The sequence below is a fragment of the Larimichthys crocea genome, chromosome XIII, assembly GCF_000972845.2.
Source record: "Larimichthys crocea isolate SSNF chromosome XIII, L_crocea_2.0, whole genome shotgun sequence".
NCBI lineage: Eukaryota > Metazoa > Chordata > Actinopteri > Sciaenidae > Larimichthys > Larimichthys crocea.
Window position 1 is genome coordinate 26,491,746 of NC_040023.1, and position 23,426 is coordinate 26,515,171.

The 23,426-nt window shown below is 42.4% G+C and overlaps 1 protein-coding gene across 36 annotated transcripts in view; it reads left to right on the forward strand.

The window, feature by feature from the left end:
* rims2a (regulating synaptic membrane exocytosis 2a) overlaps positions 1-23,426 on the forward strand; it is a 137,347-nt gene that overhangs the window by 51,989 nt on the left and 61,932 nt on the right. For 19 of the 36 annotated variants that reach the window (XM_027286466.1, XM_027286446.1, XM_027286447.1 and 16 more), the window contains 2 exons: positions 14,014-14,963; positions 23,329-23,396. In XM_027286466.1, the coding sequence (XP_027142267.1) occupies positions 14,014-14,963; positions 23,329-23,396 (1,018 nt within the window). The remainder of the gene's footprint in view (positions 1-14,013; positions 14,964-23,328; positions 23,397-23,426) is intronic. The other 17 variants (XM_019256581.2, XM_019256578.2, XM_019256580.2 and 14 more) reach the window with 1 other exon arrangement.

Consider the following 23,426-nt stretch of genomic DNA (forward strand, 5'->3'; position numbering starts at 1 on the left):
CCTTCTAGCACCTGATCTGTTTGAATTCAACTTAAGAGAGACTTTAGGGGAAAGGCAACAAAACTAGAATGGAGATGATGAGGGGAAGAGCAGCTTATTAATTTTAAAAATTCCCTGAAATTGATAGCATTTTCAGAAAGTAACTGCTAACTAGTCCCAGAACAGGATGAAGAAAATGAGATCATCTTTTTTTAAATGTTATATGTCTAATTTGGCACACTGTAGGGATAAAACCTGTGTGCGTTTCAGTTACCTGATACACAGACAAATACACTTTTTCTACATTTAGTTACTCAACTAAAGAGAGAGCAAAATTTGAATCTTTCCAAATGAGACCATTAAGGAGCAACTGTTCAGCACTAGTCCACTTTGCATACAGGGGGACTGTATGCAAATTCAACACTGGTTGAATTTGCATGCCTGATAAAAATAAAGCACACAGAGCTGCAGTGCATTGCTGTCAGTTACCTAGCAGTCAGTGCAGTCAGAGTTTGTTAAGCTGGGTAATCAGTGATCAGCGATACTGTAAGTAGCATAGATCTTGATTTGATTATGCCCAGGGCCCAGCCGCAGAGATGCATTGGGGTATCTTGGCTGCAGTGGCTTCCCTTCCCTATGGATGTAATTGGAGTGATTATGCCTCCTTTCCCTGGCAATCTCTTCCCGCTTGCCATTTACAGCCGGCCACTATTTGTGACAAGCAACGTCCAAGCAGATGACCAGTTTATAGCAAAGAAAGGATGAATACATGTGATCCCACATCTGTACACATTACAATACTGACGTTTCTACATGGAATCAGCTCTTTGCTGATTTCCTGGTATGAAGTACCCCCCACCACCAGACACAGAGTGTTTACTACAACAATCAGTATTATTATTATGTGTTAAAAATAGCTGCTCTGGTGATAATCATGAACTGTGCTGAATTACCAGAGGCAATATGTGGTGTGTATTGCAGTGGAATAAAGGCACATTTAAATGGAAATGCTGCAGTCAAGTGGGCTCCCTCAAGTTTTCCTTGTGTTTTCTCTTCATTGTGTAATTGCAGTACTTAACATTCAGTGTTTCCTCTGCTACTAAGTATGAACACTCTCATAAAATACTTAAGCTTGTCACAGTTGCAGTTATCAGCATGATGTTTCGCTGTTCATCATATAGCAGTAGTAAACTGAACCACATCAATTGCAAAGTCAGACCCAGTTCTATTGAGTTTTCCAGTACATTTGGTTATTTAGCATGACTTGATAACGTTTTAATATTGTCCAGCTTTTAACTCTCCACCCACTCTGGGTTTATAATGTGTCCCAGAAATGATTTAAAGATAAATTGATTCTCATCTATCTTCAGCAAATACCACCTTTAATTAAAACTCTCGTCATGTGGAGCAGTTACATCTTGAAAGTGGCCAAGCAGTTTGTGGGACCTTTTTGCTACAGAATCTTTTTTACGTGACTTTTTCTCTGATTCAGCAGCAATATATTCTGTAGACTCTCTCTGCTCTAGCCACAGTATCAGGGCTACTCTCCTTAATAACTAGATGGACTTCTCTTTGACTCCAAGAATTTTATACTCTGGTGTGTAGTAGGGGTATCTACATGTGTGAGATGCACAATTATGCAAAGTAGCTTTTGTATTTTTCTAGGCTCTGGGGATGGCAACATCTGTTGATGTAACTCTTTGGTCTAACAGATCATCCAGTGTTAAATATCATGAATTGCCATAAAATAAATAAAAAATGTTCCCTGAGTGTCCTGTGACTTTTCAAGTAATGCCATAGCACTTGTCAAATACTTATGACAGAATACCTCCACCACAGCCATACATTGAGACTAATGCTAATAATATCATTCATTACATGCTAAATGTTAGAGCTGAGTCTGAGCCACTACACACAGGAGAAACCCCCCTTATGTATTTGACATGTTCCTCTTTTGATGATGATCCATTAAAGGCAGACTGCTAACCCTTATTGTATATTTAAATGTAAATGTATAGTTCAAATTTGGTAGAACCATAGCTTCACACCTAAAAGGATAAGGGTTAGGTGTAATTTAAAACTGTCAAGTGAGTCCAGAGGTTTTGTGCAGAAATATTAGATTGGCATTGGTAACACTAGATGACAGGTTCTTTTTCTTCCTTCATTTCTTTGCACGGGGCAGAACACTGTGGGGACATGGCAGTGAAAAGTGTTGTATGGGACAATAGAAGCCCAACCTTGAACTCAACATGAAATGTTATTTAGCCTGGACCCCATCACCATTTGTCAGCAATGATTGGGCAATAACCAAAGACACATTGCTCACCTGTGAACAGACCTGACACTCCTTCTTCCCACTGACTGGATCACACTTCCCCGCAGCTTGTCTGTCCCCCGCGCACACACCCCTCTGCCCTGCTTAGTGTTTTCGTATATTCAGTACAGGGAGGGCTTGGCTGTCTGCCGCGTCGTGCCGTGCTGCTGCAGTCTTATCTGTTGACAATAATAGACTCAGAGGAGTTGGGAAAAAAAAGAAAGAGAGGGGGAAAGTGTGTGTGTGTGTGTGTGTGTGTGTGTGTGTGTGTGTGTGGGAGGGGGGTGAAGGAAGTGACCAACAGGACGAGCCCAGGCCAGCCTGGACTGCCACTATCCCAAGAGGGTCTTCAGTCCGACCAGCCCCAGAGATGTTATTTTGGGCAGTAAGGATTATTAAAGCATCCTCTGACTCACCCCTCAGCTTTTTTCATTACCTCCTCACTTTCTGTGTAGCCAGACAGCCACACAGCGTCACTGCCTTTGTTTTCAAATGCAGCCTTCTCACTGGAATGAAAAATGCATACTTAGCAGAATCAAGAAGAAATTCACGTGTGGAGAGAAAGAGAGAGAGAGAGAGAAAGAGAAAGAGAGAGACTGTGTGTGTGTGTGTGTGTGTGTGTGTGTGTGTGTGTGTGTGTGTGTGTGGGTGGGTTCAATTACTTGTATGTCAGAGTGAGAAAGAGAGGAGACCGTGGTTCTTAAGACATTCTTTTTGCAGTGCAGAAATACAGCCTGGTGTCTGGTTACAATAGAATTTGCTGGGTTATAAATAGCTCAACAAATCTCAATATGTTTTCTCACACAGCGGGCTTTGTGAAAATGAACAATAACTGACAAGCACTGAGCAGTCAACTCAACATGCTACAGCACAGCAGCAGGCAGGAGGGGAGGGATATTCCTTCATGCTAAGCTGGATAGTCTTTGTACTGTGTTTGTGCATGGGGGGATGATGGTGTGAAACTGAATAGTTGCACCCTATTATTTACTCATTTTATGATGCTTTAATTATACCTGTGTGTGTGATTGTACAGCAGGATGATACATGCATAAAAGTAACACTAACATAACACATAAGTTACCCATCATCCCCCTGAAATCCCCTGATTATGTTTTTGCTGACCTCCAGTGGTTTAATTAACTCCAGTGTGTGTCAATACAACATGACATAAGTGATGGGTGTAGTTACTCATAGCATTAATGATGGCTCTGCTCTATTCAAGTGTTCCAGTAAGTCGTGGTAGTGTGGCAGTTGGCCAGCATAAACAATATCAGGTCCCTGAAACAGAAGCAGCTAAATGGAACTTAGCCATCATTATTGTATTATTTACACCTGTGCTCATACTGTGACAAGTCAAAATGTTGATTGTGAAAAAGGCCTATAGATCCAATAGAAGTGAAGGTATGTGTTACTCAGAGCAAGTCAAATGCTGCTTCCCATATGTTGCACACAGGGTGTTATGTGGTTTCTTTAGAGGGGTTGACTCGGATGACGGTGACTTTAATGTGGTAATGTAGCAGTAAGATCTGGACACGGATGACTGCCAGTGACATGTATTTTCTTATAGGTTCAAAAACTTGGTAAAAATGTTAATTACCAGTGTTGTAGTGTTGATTACATACAGGCCCTCCTGAGGAGGACACCCATACCCTGCCCTGCAACAGTTCTCTGGGTTATAGTGTGGCTGTGTTCAATTCAAGCTGAAGTCAATAAGCATAATTACAGACAGAACTCCTGTGCTGCTCCAAATTTGCCCCAGTGAACTGTCTGGCTGTTTGTCTGCTCCACAGAGGTGTTTGCTTTATTAAATTCTAACAGAGGTGTGCATTTTTTTTTTCTTTTGTGCACTCTTTGGCAGTATGATAAAAAAAAATGTACACATGCTCTGCTTCTCTAACCTTTCTCTGTAGGGAGGGGAGAGGCAAGCAGCAGCGTAACAGTCCTGACTTGTAGCTAATCTTAATGGCATATTCTGTTGGGGCTTGGCCTACATAGAGTGTGAGCGGTGTCTCTTCTTAAAAAGGAGACCTAACAGGTGGTGCAGTGCGGAAGATGTATTAACCATACAGAGTATAAACATGAACACAGAAGGCACCGGTCGGTCTGCTCTTAGACAGGAGGATGGAGCCTGTGTTCTTGGAGCCAATTAGTGAACACAGTCACAGATCACAACTTTGTGTCCACTTGCTTCACACGACACTTTCCACAGAGCAGGGAGACCAAGCAATTGAGTGGCTGCCATCTGTTACTGTGACTGAAACTGTGCTGCAGCAGGCATCAGGCCCTGTGCATGTGTGCTACATTTCTTATTATTTATGTGTTTTCATTAAAACAGAACATATTGGAATTTATTCATTTCTGTATGTTCTGTACTTTAGCATTTTTATTTGTTTGTATATTTTGACTTTTGTTACATAAACATCTTATATGAACATTTAGGGTGTACAGTGGGACATATGTTCACAGGTTTGAATGTTGCAACAGCATGCATGACTACCTTAGGTTATCATACGTAATAAATGATAACCTAAGTGTAAGGTGGATTCTTAAAATGTAAGTAGAGTGTCAAGATATGATTTACATTCTCTATCTTTACTATGTGGAGCATGAGCAGCATTAAAGGTGACCCTCATTTAAACTTGTCTTAGCAAGTGTCTTGTATCCGGATAAAATCCAGATGTGATTTAATGCACTTTATTCAATACTTAGCCTCTCCGTTAGCCAGATCATAAATCTAATTACAATCCCTCTTGGTTAAATGTAAATCAGGTCAGCCTTACTCTGGTCCAGAGGGTGATGGTAGTACAACTGAGGCTGTATGGTAGCTGCCAAGACTGCTGGAGGAAAAATCTAAATTATGCAGTTGTAACTAAGTTGCTAAAGGTGCTTATGCATTTTTTCTGGTTTAGCTATGTAGCAACAATAAACAAACACAAACACATGACTCATGGGTTGATATGAGCGAGACAAAAGTTTTGCTCGTCTTCACTGGCTGCCATTCACACTGTGCCCTCACCCACACATATCAGTCAGTGTTTCACTAATCTGGAATCAGAGACAGATGCTTTTGCACCTTCTCAACATCTGGCAAGAGCACTTCTCAAACCACCTCCTTGTTTCAGTCCAGGCCTTTCAGTCCTGCTGTAATGCCTTTTAGTTGCGTTAACTTTTATTTTATTCAGATAACTATCAGATGTTGTAAGTAAGTCAATGCAGTCAGTGATCAACAAACAGACATATTATTTCAGACATAATATAATTACTATAAGCAGAAAAGACAAGATGACATGGTAAGACTTACACAGTCCATTTTACATCATGTGACATGAAGATAGATTTGATGGGAATGCTGTTGGGTAACTTTACTGCTGTGTGTATAGCAGTTTCTAAACCTAGTCCTTAAGTACCGGCTCTACTGCAGGTTACTGGTCCATCTTTTCTCTCACAGTCCTGTTCCATTTACATCATTGACATTCTTCTTGGAGCAATAGAAGGATATGTACCTGAACAGTGTCAGCATCAAGTGTGAACTCTTAAATAGATCTGATGTGCTGGAGTGAAAATACAGAACAAAATCTTCGCAGGACAGGGTGTACTCAAGGAGTGAAGTTGGAGCACCACTTAACAGCACCATGGGATATTTTATTCCAGCACAGAACAAGAACTGTTTGACTTTTCCCACTTTTTGAAATGCATAGACTTAAACTTTAGCCTGACTGGTCAGATTGATGCCAGGGAGGTATATATTCTGTTTCAGTATATGATATTTATTGGAAATGGAGTTGAAATTAAAACTAAAAAAATGCAATAATGAAGCAGAACATAGAGAATTTTGACAAACATTCAAACTTTACCAGTGCCATTCAGAGTCCTTCTCAGGCTTGCCATGTCATCACTTATGTCATTAGCTTGTCTTGTTTTCCAGAGTGGCAGTCAGATGCACGCTCCACTCAAAACTACTTAGAGCTGTGCAGTCTGGCCCCATCCCTGAGTCTGGGATGATAAAACACCCCCAGAGGTCCTTTACCATTTCCCCTCCCTTGAACCTCTATCCTGGGAAACGCTGTGTCAACAACCCATCGCCCACCTGCCCTCCCTGATTCCACGCTCCCGTCAGTCAGCTGTCACCACCGCCGTCACAAACACAACATACTCTAGTAGCGTATCATCAGTCCAGCTCAAAGCCTGTCTCGTGGGAGGGCTGAGGTGAGGAGGGAGGAGTGAAGGAGGGAAAGCGATTAGAGAAACATGGTGACAGATGTGAAAGGTGGTGAGGCAGAAGAGTGAAGAGAAAAAGGCAGGAAGAAAGACTTTAACAACATCCAGATAACAGTCAGCTGTAGTACACCCACCCAACCACAGACACACACACACACACACACACACACACATGCAGCAAGTAGACTTATCAAACCAGGTCACTGAAAACCAGCTACGTCATCATGATGCAGAACTATGAAAAAACTGATCCATTTTTGTGATGCACAGAAATTACAGGGGAGCAAAATCTCTCTATCCCTCCCTCTATTTCTCTGTCTTTCCTCTGCATTTGATTTGATGCTTGTAAATCCACGCTGTGTATAAAAAAACACAAACCATGTATTTTGTTCAGTTTAAGGATCATAAGACCTCAGGCTGAATGAGATTAAGTGAGACCTGCTCTGCTTGCGATTGGTGATAGATGTCAGCTAGTAATCAACCAAGGAATGTAATCCTTTCCCAGGCAGAGGACTGAGCGGCCAGCAGGTTGGATGGGGTCGCTGCTCGACCTCCAACCAATCGTAGCGATCACACGATGATGGTATTAAACCCGAAAGTGAGCTCGCTTTCAGGTCCCCAGAAGCCCTTGCAACAGGGTCATAAACAGTGCCATCTATCCACATTCAGCAGTGTGGCAGGGCACTGTGGGCGCAGCAGCCTATCAGAAACAAGCAGCAGGTCATGCTGATGGTCCAATATCGTTCAGATATTAGGAAGTGCAGCTAAACTATCTGGTTGCTGCCGGATTTTAACCCAGTTTGATTGTACGTAGTAACCAGGGTGGATGAGGGGATGTGATTCTTTTACTCTGAGGGTCGTCCCACATCCGCAGCGGCCAGCTGAGTAAGTCTTAGAAGGGAGAGTGACGTCTGTAACTCTCCTCCATCTGTAAATGGACCATTCAAACCGTTTTTCCTCCCCTCATCTCTTCCTCTCTGATTGCTCTCAGTTGAGACATGCACATTCAGCTTGTTTTTCTTCTGCTTTTGCTTTCTTTCTGGTTATCTCATTTCAATAGAGTCCATTCCAGGATGTATTGTTGTCATTAGTGGGCCAGATTCCCTCTAAGCAGAGAGATCTGCAACACGGCGCCACTCATTTGTTCTCATTTGACTTCTCTCCATTATCCGCAAAGTAGAGGTGGCACAATCCCCACGGGGGCAGCGTTGCATTTTCACCTTGATTGCTTTTGGCTTTCTTATTTAACATGTTTCTTCAGCAGCAGAGTGGACAGAGCTGGTGTCACACACTCTCTGAAGAGCACTGCTGCAAGACTACTTTTACCGCTGCTGTGTGAAGATCATCCATAGACCTCTAGAAATAAAAGGACATTTTAGAGGAGAAAAGGATTGGAAAAACAACACGGATCTGATCATAGGCTGTGAGCCAGCCTTGTTGCTAAGTAGTTTGGAGTGGACTGAACTGCTTTCTGAACAGTTTGTAGACAGAAAGCCATGTGTTTACGCGGAGCATCCAGGCAGAGATTTGAACTGAACTACATCACAGGATCTGACAATTACTCTCAGTAAGGCTGGTTATATCTGTTATAAGCAGTTGATGTAGAATGTATGAAAATGAAGTAACTGTTTATTTAATGTTGTTACAAATAAAATGAATGCCAGTATGTCAACAATATATAATGGAGCCACGTAGGTTGTGTTTCCTGTAGATAATTGTAATTGGTAGTTGATATTTCCAAAGTCTATGTGACATTACAGAACAGAAGGAAAGGCAGATTGCATATACAGTAGGTTGTGCATTTGTGGAGTACATTTGGAGTCATTTTTTTTTCTTTTCTGTAAAATCTATATTTAATTCTTAACAAGAGTAGTTTTCTTTGCCATCATGGCATCTTAGTTTTTACAGCATCACAAAAAGGTTTGCACTGCAGCTAATATCTATGAAATGCTGAACAAGGGTATTGCGGTGAGAGAGTAAGTGTGTGTGTGTCAGTGTGTACATGTGTCAAGCTGCCTGCATATGCAACATCTGTGAAGGATTCATCACTCCTCCATTGTCTTTCAGTTATTGATCTTTGAGCTTTGTGGCATTTCTACGGTTTTAAATGGAATATCAAGAGAACCTCTGGGCAAATGGGTGTGTGGCCAAAAGTCTAGATAGTCTAATTCACTAACTGTGGAATTCTTGAGACAAATTTTCTCTTTATTTTTTTTTAACCCTTTTTAAATACTGTCTTTGTCATTACAGTCGCTTTGAGAGGAAAGAAAGGCAGATAATATGAGAGGGGCACAAGATTAATCATATAATCACAATCAAAATGTTGCCTTTGCTCACAATGCTTTGTATTAAGAGTGTCTGCTCTGATGCATTAAATCCATTTGACCAATCACAGGCATTTGTTTTGAACTGTACAGAGATTATGATTTTCAAAAAAAGGGAGCATTTTAGCTTCACAAGTAACGTGGGACTCTAATATATTTTTATTCAGTGCAATATGAATATCAAGGCTTTTTGTTCTGTTGGCAAGTTTTTGTTTTAACCATATATGGATGAATAATGTGATAAATAATCATGATCCCATTATTGAGCAAAAGATTGATTATGAGTTTAGTCAGTATTGTTAATCACTAGTATGGACTGTTCCTGTGAAAGAGATGGCTTAAGAGTTTAAAGGCTGAAGTGTTCTTACTACAGTATACAGTAAACTGGTGTGAAGCCTGCACATGCCCTAAGTAAATGTATGTATGTTAACCCTACCTTTTTATAATAAACCCACATCAAACGTTAATGATTTGCGACCACAGGGGCTTCCTGCTTGATCTCAGGTCTTTCATCATACAGCTGTGGCAGTGTTACACACAGGAACACACAGAGACTGAGAGAATGACACAGTTAGACAATCTAGTCCATTCAGCCTGGGAACCGGGCTCCGGCTGTGGATGTTTCTGATCGGATCCCGTCAGTAGGTCAGAGCAGGAACACATCTGATGAGGCAGAATGAGAGAACCTTGCCACAGACAGACTCACTTCTGATTACACCTCTGTGTAACAGGGAATTTCACCAATTGGTTTTTGTATCGTGTTGCAGAAAATAGCATAGAAAGGTTTTATCATGGCAAGCATGTCGGGTCACTTCTAATCTTTTAGGGTCACACTTTTTAATCTTTCGGGCCATAGTGTAATCCCATGATTTTTGTGAGCCATGGATTTGATACATTATTCTGCTTTTGATAAGGAGAGTGTACTTTAAAAAAGATGATTATAATATTGGAATTTCCTTCAGCGCACTAGAGGGGTATAGGGCTGTGCTGTGCAGGAGCCATGTTTATACATCTTATGCATCTTAGAGATGCCTGTGTATTTTCTGAATAACAGAGCCAGAAGGTTTACTTCCTCTGCACCACATGCTTTGTACACTCCTTTGCTGTGGATGATAACCCATGACACTTTTTCCTATTCAGATATATAACCATGAAATCAGTGTCAGAGGTGCATGAATCTTGTTCCCCCTGTAAAAGTCCTTCAAGTCTTGGGGTGAAGTGAATCTTATTGTCATCTCCGTCCTTGTCGCCGACTGAAAGAGGCCTCGCACTTCATACACTGTCACAGCAGAGGATTTCTATAGATAGCTTCGAATAGGACAACAGCAGTAATGAGGACTGCTGTTATTCCCACAGCAGGAATGTACAGAATGGTACAGCGGCTCTGGCCTGTATTCCCACGCTGTCCACTGCAGACAATGAACATACGTCTCTGTTGTCAGCCTGTTAGGATGATTCACTGCTGGTCAATCTGTTGCACACCACGCCGCCTGTGCTGCCGCTCAGTGCCATGTCTGCGATGACATCATACATCTTGCTATAAAAGGGCATGTGATGGAGGGAGTACGTCACTGTGTGGATCGTGACTCAATCGTTGCAGAAGCCAGGCCTCTGTGCAGCATCACAGGCATCACGATCTCATGGTGTCCCATCCTGCCTGTTCATGCTCAAGCCTGCCAAGTGTGGCTGAATGCACCATGCACACCAGCTGCATGTTTAGCTATAGGACACTGTTAACTGGCATTTTTCCTGTTGTATTTCTTCATGCCTCTCCCCCCTTTCCCTTTTCAGGTTTTGTCTCTCACCTCAGTATCTGTGTCTGTGTCACTGAGGATGGAATGCAAATCTAAGATCAGCAGAGCTGTGCAGAGCTCAGAGGTATCTGCAGAGAGGCTATTACAGTAGCAGTGGCAGCTGGAGCAATGGGGGAATAATGCACAGTACAAAATTTAGTGCTGCGCCACTGCTCTGTTGTACTTACTGAAGGCTGGTTTAGGGCTGACAGCAGTAGCATCATGATGCAGATGCTGATGGAGCGGAGTGTCGTTGTTAGCTTGCTTACTAGCTGCCACAGACATTTCTCTGTTTGGACAGGAAGAACGTCCAAGGCTAAACGGGAGCAGGGAAATGTGATACTTGTGTCAGGATGAGTTAGAGCTCATCAAAGGGCAGTTTGTTAATGTTTGTGTTGGTGTTGGTGTAGGGGCGATGCGCATGTTCTCTGTGCATGTGTGTGTTCAGGGTATAGGATTTCAAGACAACGTCCCAGACGGGACATTAGCCTGAAGCCCTGAGGACATGCCATAGTGAAGCATTTCTCAGGCAGCTAGTGCAGCACACACAGTCACATAGTGAACACATGCACCCATACACATGCACACACATAACACGACCCTCTATCATCATGGAGTGACTATAAAGAGATGTTTCTCATGCTCGTCACACACTCCCCCATCCTCCACTCCACATTTTTTCCCATCCAAGTCACGCTGCCTGTCCCCTACTCCAGCATATAATTTCTGCTGCCGCTTCACTTTGGATTTGTGAATGAAGCGCTGCTCACTTAGTGTCCAGGAGCAGATCATGAATAATGCAACAAATCCTCCTGCATTTCTCCAGCTGCGTCTGAATTGCTAGTGGGGCTGCATTTGGATGCTGAGGTGATTGGAGGCATTTGTTTTGATGCGAAGCAGGAAGGAGAGGTCACGCACTAGCTGCATCACAGAGACTTTATCTAGGTCTTTGTTGTAAAGAAGGTTGTGTTCATCGAGGTGCACATCCATTAGTCTTGTTTTTGTTGTGGGCATATTTCTTGTGCATCATTGGTGCTAAGATATTTTTTTACTCAATTTGCAAGAAATCACTCATCAGTCAGCTAGTTTGGTTCTAATACTGTCCATCTTTTATCTCGGATTTGCTTTAGATGAGATAATGTAGTGGGTGGTGTCTATTATCTCAGAAATAAATACACTTCCTTTGTATTAAAAGCTAAAAAGTCCTGTGGTGAGCTCATCACAACATGCAGTCCCTTTGATGTATATATAGTCATTTAATCTGTTGCTAAAATAATTCTACTATAAAATATGGATTCATGCAGCTTTTTTTTTTTTCTTTCTGGCATTTTGGATTTTTTCTGTAACTGTACCATACAGTTATTTGATTATGTCCTCTCTGGTATCAAGTCATTTTTTTATGTACTAGTGTTGCTACATTGCACATTTTGTACCCCACTATTGCTCAACTTCTGCCCCACTCTAACAGCCCAAATGTTAACTGTACAGTAGTTCCTGAACTGTACCCAGCCTTCATTCATCATTCTGTCTCTCCTTAAAGCTGGCACTTCACTTTAGTGAGACTATTCGGTGTTCAACATCAAATTCAACGCAGAAAACACAAACACAGTTTTTCCACATGTGCCTCACCACAGCACTGATATCGATTGTACTCTACATTTATTCCATTCAGAGTAACCTGAATGGTTTGTGATCCAGTAGGCAGAGACCAAACCCCCCTCTGTGGTTCAGTGAATCAGCCAATCACATGTGAGGAGTCCTTACCTTGGCCAGTGAGCTAGGCTGGCAGCAGTGATTTATGAAGCCCTTTGAAATTTATGGATGGTTGTCACGTACAAAATTAAAGGGATGCTTCACAGAGCTTTTTCCTCACCAAAATGTCATTATTATTTTGGAGGAAAAGTGGGAGAAATGTAGGAGAAAAGTGGCTTATGAATAATTGATTCTCAACAAAAGAATAAATGCATTAACGCACAGTTAGCCTCGTCCAGGCTTTTCATCCACTTCCTGGCTGGTTTCCTTTCTGACAGTCAGACAATGATAAAATGATTGATAGCTAATTTCATAAATATGAGGCTCCTGACTTTAACCATACTTGAAAATATCCACCTTAGCAAGTTATTTTCATGTAATTTTCAATATAACAGTGCTTGTTTCAAGATTTGACTTCTCTTCAGTCTCGTCACGAAGAGGACCGTTCTGGTTTATCAACGGTCTGAAGTATAGTATGTGTGTATGTGGTATGATTTTAGTGTACACTCTCACTAAGTGTGCATTTAAATGTTTTTTTCTGAGTGGCATTAGATGTTTTCACCAGAAGGAAAAAGGTAGTGAGATAAATGAATGGGCAGACATGTTGTTATGGTCTCTCTACATCCCTTCATGTCCATTTTACAGAGCACACACAGATACAATCTGTGAAACTCTGAATCATTTATCAATGCACTGTTCTCAATACACTGGTACCTCATCTCTCTCCCCTTGCACACACACACACAAATACACACACACGCACACACACATACCCACACTATTAATTTGGAAATACAAACAGGTCATATCCAGGCAGGCTGTGTTGTTAATCTTGTGTCATCCTGTTGTTTATAAGGCATTGCAAATGATGATGATTTAAGCACCTATATCAACAAATTAATCAGCTGCTATCAAAATGAAAATGAAAGATTGCCTATGGCACTAAAAGAGTCAAATATTAGATACAACACTGGCTGTGTGAAGACTGCAACCTTTAAATCAAATTATAGAACCAAAACAGGATATCAGCTGCATGAGTTTTCTTGTTTTTCGTGTGTGTTTGGAGAAGACAAGTTGCAAAGCTTATTTAATTGGATCAGCTCAGGAAGTATGTTTTTCCGTACACATATTTCCTATAAAATCAGAAGTCTACTATGTACAAAATTTGCTGCGAGAGCATTAGTCAGCCATGTTATGGAGCATATAGAGTCTAATGCAGTGAGAAGAGGGAGTGATGCTGCATCCTGCAGCTTAGTCCCATTTCTCTCTGTCTTTCTGTGTATGTGTGTGTGACACAGACAGGGCCGGCTTTCATCAGGTTTTGACAGGAACTGAAGCCTGCACAGTGCAGGGCAAAGTAAAGTGAAGCTATAGACTACAGACTGAAAGCTTCAGCCTTAGCAGAGTTGCGCAGAGATGTGTGATAAAGCCTTGTGAGCCTAATGCATGACACAGACAGACACACTGGAAATATGATTAAACAAAATCAATATACATGCACAAACCTCACAAAATATTTTACACTTAAGTAAACATAGCTACATACTGTACAGTAAAAGAATCATAGAACCTCTGGTTCCATGTGGAGCAACCACTAAATCTTTTCCTTTGTTTTCTACTCTTTGGTCTACAGGAAACGAAGCCCATCTGCATCCAGGGATCCAAACCAAAAATACGACCAAAGGGAAGGGGGCGATCACTCACAGTATGCCCCGACGGACGGCGGCATGCCCAGATCACCGTCTGACTATGGGGATGGGGACCCTCGGCGGGCTCCGCGGGGCCCACACATGTACCCAGATGTGGATGCGGCACGAATGGGCTACCGGGACCGGCGGGGCCCTGGACGCTGGCACTCCCAGGAATACCCGCTGGACCAGGAGCTAGATGGACCACCTAGTGAGTATGACCTCCAGCGGCAGCGACAGGAGGAATTCCAGGCGCGCTATCGCAGCGACCCCAACCTGGCACGCTATCCTGTTAAGCCGCAGCCCTACGAGGAGCAGATGAGGATGCACGCTGAGGTGGGACGCCTGAGGCACGAGCGCCGCCATAGTGATGTCTCCCTGGCCTACACGGAGCAGGATGACCCAGGCCCCATTCGGCTGTCCCGTCAGCATCTCACTGAGTGCCGGCCGCCTATGGTGGGACAGCGTTCCTACTCTGTTGACCGTTCCTCCCCCGGGCCCATGGGTCCTGGCCTTGGAGGCCACAGAACCTCCAACCACAGCCCCCCAACGCCGCACCGTAGCCCTGTGCTGGGTGACCGATCTGGGGATCTGCGGAGAGGTGACATGGGTTTAGGCGGAGATCCCATGAGGAGGCAGCAACACCACTTGGACCCCAGCTCAGCTGTCCGCAAGACCAAGAGGGAAAAGATGGAGAGCATGTTGAGGAACGACTCTCTCAGCTCGGACCAGTCGGAGTCGGTGCGCCCGCCACCCCCCAAGCCCCACAAAACCAAAAAGGGAGGAAAGATGCGCCAGGTGTCACTGAGCAGCTCGGAGGAGGAGCTGGCCACCACACCGGAGTACACCAGCTGTGAAGACGTGGAGATAGAGAGTGAGTCAGTCAGTGAGAAAGGTAGGGGCCACACACACCAACATCCTCAGTCTGTTCTCTTTCTGCTTCACTCACTATATGTAGATACCTTATTTAGTGTACTTAGACATTTTTTACGCTTTTTCATGGAATTCTAAAGCCATCCTTTTCTAGTATTACTGACATAATGTTGTTGTTAAAAAAAGACAAATTTCATGTAGCTATAATAATTTAATATAATATAATTATCTTGTTGCTGTGTTGTTGTTACATTGATATTGATTGTTGCAGCTGTTGACTCAGATAACCTTTAGATTCCCCAGTCTACAGTCTTTATGTGCTTTGTATGTTTGTATGTTTGTGTGTATTTGCATGTATAGGGCTCATTATTTTTGGAAAACAAACAAACAAAACAACTAAATGAATCTAGAAAAACAAACAAAATATCAATACTAAAAACAAAAACAAATGAAGTGATAAAAATGTACTTTCAGTGCAAACATTATGTAGATTTAGAATTATTTTTTGCATAATCAGCCACTCATTTGTATTCACATATTTGTATTCACATTTTTTTTAACTTAGGCCTTCCTAAAAGTAGTGGTAGTTCTTTATTGTAAAATGTGATTAACAGTGTGGTTTACTATCTGCTATTTTTTAAATAAGATTCCAGCATTTTCAGTAAATTTTTTTACAGACGAAAAACAATGAGCCTTACATATATGCAAAGCATGATTATGTTTTATGTGTTTTATCTATGAATTTACAGTTCTCATGCCTTTGAGGAGGAGGCTCGTGCACTCACGAGCCTGTCAGATATGTTTCAGTGTGGATGGGTGTTTATGTGTGCGGCTGTGATTTGAACGAATGGAAAGCTCCTTTTGCTGTCATCTTATTGCACACTTCTACCCTAGCTGTTTCACACGATCAGTCTGTTCTAACGGACAGCGTTACATAACTGACAGACAGAGGGAGAGGGTGTGGGTGTCTAGAGAAACAAGGTGAGCTGAGTTAATAACAAATGTCTACGTTATTCAGTAGTTTTCTGTCATCACTGCATGACGGTAAGGTAATAATAAAAGAACAGAGGGTGGTTATATGTTTTCCTGCTGTATACAGTAACTTCTGTTAGCCTTGGCTTCATGACTTCCATACTGTTATATTATCACTCCTACCATGCTAATGATGACATTCCTGGAACAGTGGAGCCATTACAAAGTGGGAACAGGATTATAATTAAGTAGGGATGTAACGATACACTCAACTCACGACTCGATTCGAGTCACGATTTTTTGTTCACGATACGATTTTTTCACGATTTTTTTTAAATCAAAATGAGCTACAGACAAAATATGACCAAATAAAATTATCTTTTTATTTGTAGGAAAAAATCTCTCTTTACAGAAAGTCTCAAGCAGTTTGTGTTCTTATTAGGGCTGCCAGCAGCTGATCTGACCATTACCTTTCAGCTTCAAGTATGAGCTAACTGAAAATAAAAAAAATTAAGATGATAGCACATTAACCCTTTAATGAGAGTCCACGGCCCCGGGAAACGGCGAGGTCCGGGCGCTGTAAACGCAGAGCCGGTCGCGGCGCACCACCTCAGCGCCGGGGAGAGGACCCACGAGGGGATCCTCCCGCACCGTCCCTGACCGAGTTTAATCCCCCGGGCAGACTGCGCGGAAGTTGCGGAGAAGTTGCGGTGATTGGTTAAAATTGCAACACCGCCCTGAATTCACGGGGATTCACTGAAGTTGCGTTGAAGTTGAATTCCTGGAGGGTCTGTGTTATGGTATCATTTACGGTACAGTCAGGCCTGACGCCGATTACCACTACTGCGCATGTGTGTGTGTGTGTGTGTGTGTGTGTGTGTGTGACACAGAAAGGCAGACGCGGCAGCGGAAGCTGCGGCCACAACGTAACCTATTTCTAATTTAAAAAAAGACGAAAAACAACATATCCTATTTCTCTCGCATTCGCCAAGAATCGCGATTCATTTTTTCTGTCAACCGATGCGAGTCGTCACGCATTTGTACCGATTTTAATCGTGTCACGATGTATCGTTACATCCCTATAATTAAGTCCAGTGGAGAAGGGAGTAAAAACTGATGGTGGTTGGGGGTGAATGGTCTCTATTGACTGTCCAAACATTCAAATAATAATGTGAAATGTGTCTTCACACAGTGGGTCAGGTTTACTCTAGTGTACCTAATTGAAATGGCATGCTAGGTATTGGCCAGCCTGTCCTGCTGTTTAACTCCAACAGAAAAATAGAAATGGACATCAGATCGCTTGTGGCAAATGTCCTACCTGCTTGGAGACACAAGTGCACTTGTCCAAGTCTATAAACACGCACTGGCAAGCAAACAGACAGAGTGACTGAATTAAATGCCACTTTGCATAGAATCAACATCAAAAGCAATTGTTTAGGCTGTTAGCTTCCTGACTGCTCCACCTGGTTGACAGTTGTCGTAATTGCAAATTGATTTTGTTGTCAAACCCGTAATTACGGAGGCCTTTACCTTTAGAAATGTTAAAAGCACTGAACACAAAGAAAGGACGAGGTGCAGTTGACAAATGAAGGAATAAAAGATAGGAAGGGAAAAGTACAGTAGCACAGTTTGTCAGTATCACTAGACCAAAGCGCCTGCCACATGCTCGAAATGTTTAAACTGGAGTAGAGGGGAGGAATTCAGCTGGTCTGCTCTGTTATGTAACTGTTCTCTTCACTGAAGGAAGCAGCCTAGCTCCAGCGCTACATTATTGATGTGGGAGTTTCCAGGTTTCCAGGTAGCCGTTGAACAAAAATAGGGAGAAAAGCAGGGGTTTGAGGGTCAGTTTCTGTTGTTTCTGTCTGCCTCTGTCTGCCTCCTCCACAGGTCAGCCTGTGTAGGAGAGAGAGGAAAAACAAAATGAAGAGTTGAACTGTTGACCTCAATAAGTATAACTTTCCATAGTAGCTACAGAATGTCCTTGGACAGATGATGATAAGTAGCTGTGTGTGGTATTTATTTAGGTATAATTGACATATGGTGCATGCAGGGAGTCTGATAAATGGTTGTGTAGAATTGAGCCACTAGACTATGTAACTGTGTAACAGACAGCGCAGAGTCTGGGCCCCATATTTGGACATGTGACATGTGTGAGCCTATTAATAATATAATAATTAAACACCTTATATAATAGAGTTAGGTCTGCACTCTGAAGTTTTGGCAGTGCATAGAGTTTACAAATGGAATAAATTTAGCATGACTGTGGGAAAGTCATAGATGCATTGCAGCTGAACCAGGCAGCACAGGTGTTCTAGATGCTCCCAGAAAGACACTGATCACTTTTCAGCAAAGAAACTGAGCCAATCAAGGAAAGGATTCTCCCTGCATGTACTATAACATGCAAACCAAGCACTCTTTGATTAGCTACAGTAGAGAGCAATTACCCCCAGCAGGAGTGGGAAAAGGCAAAAACAAACAAACAAAAACCCAGATCTAAGCAAAGAACATCAACTGTAATTGCATGTGAGGTCAGAGCGGGAGCGAGATGAAAAAGAGGGCAGAAAGCACCTTTTGGCCATATGTGGCCTGTCAGCGTCTTGGGATTTGTGCACTCAGCTTGACTGGGCCAGGAGATGGGTGTGTAACAGCAGGCCAAGCAGGGTGCACGTCATGCTCTCAGCTCTCTGATACCCCGAGGCGGCTGCTGAGGAAGGAGGAGGGCGTGATGGGATGAGAAGGAGGGGAGACCAAGGAGAGGAGGAGACTGGAGGAGAGAGGGTGTGCTAGCTGTAATGGGCCTGGCTCGTGCCTGCGAGTGCTGGAGACTGATTTATCACGATGGTCCTCTCCCTGTGTTTTCCTCTTTATTGATTCCTCTGACATGCAGTCTCATAATAGTGCCGAACAGACAGAAAAGGAGAGGCTGGCTGGCTAACTACAGCAGAGAGGTGGACATTGTGTAGTGACAGCCTAAGTTACATCCTCATTAATGGCTTTTGGAATCAGTTTTTGCGCCTCAGTTTGTAGTCTGTGCTATCTAGCCTGGACACAAGAAAAATACTCGGTATTAATTTAACCTTTTATACCTTCATGGGCAATGTATTTTGTGCTTAATAAGAGAAGTTAGTTTGGCCTTTTGTTTCAAAATAAAAATTCATGTTTGAAGATTTGCCTCCACCTGAGGTTTAACATGACACTGTATTACCTTCCTAGCATGGTGACTATGTTTAAACATACACACTGTTTCACCCCTGCCTCTTTTCTGCTCTCACCCCCTTGAATTGTAGTAAAAACAGCATCAATAATTAATGATCCAATTAATAGTTTACACTGGTTTTTATTGAGCTGTCAGAGTGATGGAGAGCCTGCTGGTGGTGAACTCCGCCACTGCCTGCGCTCTGCCTTCGCCCTGAATCAGCATTTTGTGGGGCTTCAGAACCGGGGCGAAACGGCAGGGCTGGGCGCAGACTGCTGATGCTCACAATTTATGGCTGAGATGAGTTTCCTGCTCCCTGAAAAACCACACAGTGCCTCGCTGGGGATCAGTGCCCAATTGTGGCGTGCTACTGGTAATAAAGCTTCGGGGGAAGAAAGAGGAAAGGCTGTATGTACCTCCATGCAGGCGCCCACTCAAATTCTTTCTGACAGACATTGAGGGTGGGCTGAGGAGGGGGATGGAGGAAGTGGAGGAGTGTGATGGCAGAGGTTGAGGTAAAACTGTAACCCATGTAACCTTGAGATGAGCTATGTATGTGATTTAAATGTTATCTGTAGCTCCAGAGTAGACAAATAAACGCAAACCTCTTAAAGTCTCAACATAAGGTGGATGACATGATAAGCCTCCTCCTCCCCCTGATCATAAATGCAGGCCTTAAGCTGTTTGGACTATCATGGCCACATTAGGCGAATGACTTGTAGAATGAGAGTGCCTACCACGCTGAACTGGGCTCTGGTGTTTATGCTGCCGACGGAATGGCAGCTGGGAGGCAAAGAGGGTAATCACTGTTGTCAGCTGTTGGTTAGAGGGCCGCAGAGGGCAAAGCCTGTCTGGGGACATCCATAATGTTTTATCACGGTGCATAACTGTGTACAGTAAGTAGTTTTAGCACTGATGGATGGATAGTTACAGGAGAGGGAGAGGGGGAAGAAGGAAAGTTTGTTTGTTTGGCTCAGACTGACCTTGCAACTTAGCCTGACTCTGAAGATGAAGAAAAAGAGTGGAAATGTCATTGGAAAACATTTTACTCTGGCAGGTATGTATATGGGTATTAATATTAATATGCAGTGTGTTAAAACACGATCACAATAACAAAGGGCAATGACGCTTAAGGTGGGTCATTTCAAAGAAAGTGCAGCCCCAAAGAAATGCAACATTTCTGTAATGAAATAACGTGCAATGTAAAAGTTACAAATGTACGACTTCTAATGCAAAAATAATATCCAAAGCTTTATTAAAGGATCATTTTAGTTTATTACAACTTTGGTTTTATGCTTTTATAGTTTGGGCCATAATTCCTATAACTAATGATAATAATTAATCATACGGCTATTGGTTCAGTCCCCAGCTTGTCCGGTCCACATGTTAAAGTGTCTTTGAGCAAGATCCTGACCCCGTATTGCTTAAGATAGGCAGGCCAGGCAATGTCAGGTTATTTGTAATATTTTAGGCGTGTTCATTGTTTTATCTCTAATGAAGTAATCTTAAACAATATGACTGAACTGTTGGGTGGTATCTGGTAGTAAAGAAGAACTTGTATCAACAGTTACCTAAAGTGACTAACAATGGACAATGCTATGATGAAATGAGGAATTCAACCTGAATAATCCATCAAAATTAGGTCTTTGTCACCAGTATGTTAGTTCAGCTGTGTATATATTTTCATATTGTTAGAAGACTTGGAGATGATGCTATATTTATTCAGTGGCACTATTTTCACACAGCATTCTTCTTCTTCTCTTCATGCAGCTTTTTCTAGATTGAAAATCACTTCCTCTTTACCTTTGTATACTTCAGCCCCCCATTGCCTCCTCTTCTACATCCAGAAGCATATAAAGTCTATTTTTATGCCTTTCCATCAGAGGTCCCTGATTTCCCTTAGATTGAATCCCCAGTCAGATAATGCCTGAAGGAGGCCTGTCCTGTATAGATCCATTAGGTTCTACAGCTCTTTGCAGGGGAAGTGAAGTGTGTGAAATGTGATGTATATGGCCCAGGGGTTGCACAAGCACAGTGTTTTGATGACCTTACCCGTGCCTCTGGCCCTAAGGGTTCACTACAGTTACATTCATACACAAGTATAATCAACAACAGCACATGTACAAGTGGTTGTGACCTGGGTCTGCTACAGGCCTGTCAGCACCAAATGGGTTTTCTGTATTGTTTAAATGACCATGCGCCATCCTTTCTATTCTTTAGTTTCATTGGGACCATTTCTTAATTCACTTTATTTCTCAATTGTAAAATGGCTTGCCAGTGTAAGCGAATAATATTTAAATGGCCATCACCTCTTCATTATAGGATGTTAAATGCAGGGGTATGCCACCCACTAAGTTCTCAGGAACAAAAGGAAGGATCTGATTCTCAGCAGTCAGACAGCTGGAATGACTCGTCTCTATCTTTGAACAGTCTCAGCCTTCAGTCCTCTTCACCTCCATACTTCTGTCCAATGGGAATCTTAGCACCACCTTCTGATCCAATATTTCTCACTATTTCTAATTAGCTTGGATTTTTAAGCCTCTTAATCAAATTGAAAGTGCTCTCCATCTCTCTGCTCTGTGCACTCACGTGGGTCTGTAGAATGACAGAGCTGATTTTGCATACATAGCTTTTTACCAGATCAGATGATCACAGTGAGATGATATTTGTTTGTTTTGACAGAAACTAACCACCATCAGTTCCTCTCTAACCCTTCAGTGTGATTGATGAGAAAATATGAAAAAAGTGAAAAAAAAATGTCCCAGAATTGTCCATTCTGTAATATCATCACACCCACTTGACCAGCCTGTATTTCTCAAGGCTGTGTGTTCACTGGTGCTACTACAGAAGTTGTAATCAGAGCCTCATCTTTAAAAGCTCTCCCTGGTGCACTATAGATTGAGGTCAGTTAAGGCTGTGTGGCACTGCAATCTGAATCCTCAGTTAAACACATTAGAGGTCTGCCCTGCTCTCTTCTACAGATGAAGCTACTGTAGGATAAGATAGCAGCATGCTAACTTTGTTTGAACAAAATGTGAGTTGTCTGCTGATCTGAACTTACAGGTGGGGTCCTAGCAAGAGTTTTTAATGATTATTCCCCCAAAATGAATGGAAACCATCCCAAACTCCTCTCTGATTGTGTTTGCCAAATACAGACAGCACCTTTAAACCAAGATCTAGAAAAATATTACAGTTCTAAATTATGGTCCCAGGAAACCATATAGCTTTTGGGTAAGCCATTCAGACCTTGATGTATACACTCATTAAAGATTAAAGAAGAACATTTAATGAGTAAAAAAGGTGCCTCAGCCCTTTATATTTAATAGCCATGTTAGCTGAGGTGGTCTTTCAGGTGTACCATCTCATTTTAAAACCCTGGCACTGCTAACAATAGAGACTAATTGTGGAATAGCCAATATCATTTGGAAGTGACATTAGTGGTTGTTTTCTCAAAATGAAGACCACATTTTCTATAAACCTAATTTCTTTCTGAAATTAATTATTGTTGCCACTCTTCACCCAGAGTCACATTCCATAGAACGTTTATAAGTGGATTAAAATGATGTCCTGGAAGAACAGTCCCTGACTTCAAAGCAATATTGTCATATTGTCATAAGCAATACAGCACGTTTCATAAGACATGTGAAATGAAACGGAAATTCTCAAAAATATTTCACAAAATGAATTCTGAATTTAACACCTATAATGGATGAAATATTAAGAGAATGTGATTTCTGGTCCATGTCTGTGTTGAGTTTGTATCTTGACAAGGTTAAAGATGGATGTTGGGGTTCATTCTATGTCCTACGGAAAGACAAGGGAAAGAGGAAGGAAACATTTATGGTCATGAAAGTCAAAAGTGAGAGTCCTGTGCTGAGAACGCAGACCTCTGTCCTCCTGTACATCTGTACATTGTTGAGGTGGTCAAATCATTATTGATTCTTTCTGTGATTATCGCCTGAGCTGCGTCTTTCTTTCCCTAATAGGGATCTTAGAGTTGCACATGATGAACACCTTTTGAGTTTAAGCAGTATGTGAGAGTGTGTGTGGGAGAGAGAGAGAATATGTGTAAATGAATGTCTGGATGATTTGGTTAGTGCTGTATGTCTATTGTATGTGTGTGTGTGTTAATGTCTGTCCGTTGTGGTTTGTGGTGTCCTCACTGGTCCCTCTCGCTGTCCTCTCTCGTGTATGTGCGCCCTTTCCCCCCACCTTACAGGAGATTTGGATGGCCATTGGTGGGACCATGCGTCTTGGCATAGCAGCGAGGCCTCCCCAATGTCTTTGGTGAGACATGTGGAGTCCTGCCTTGACTAC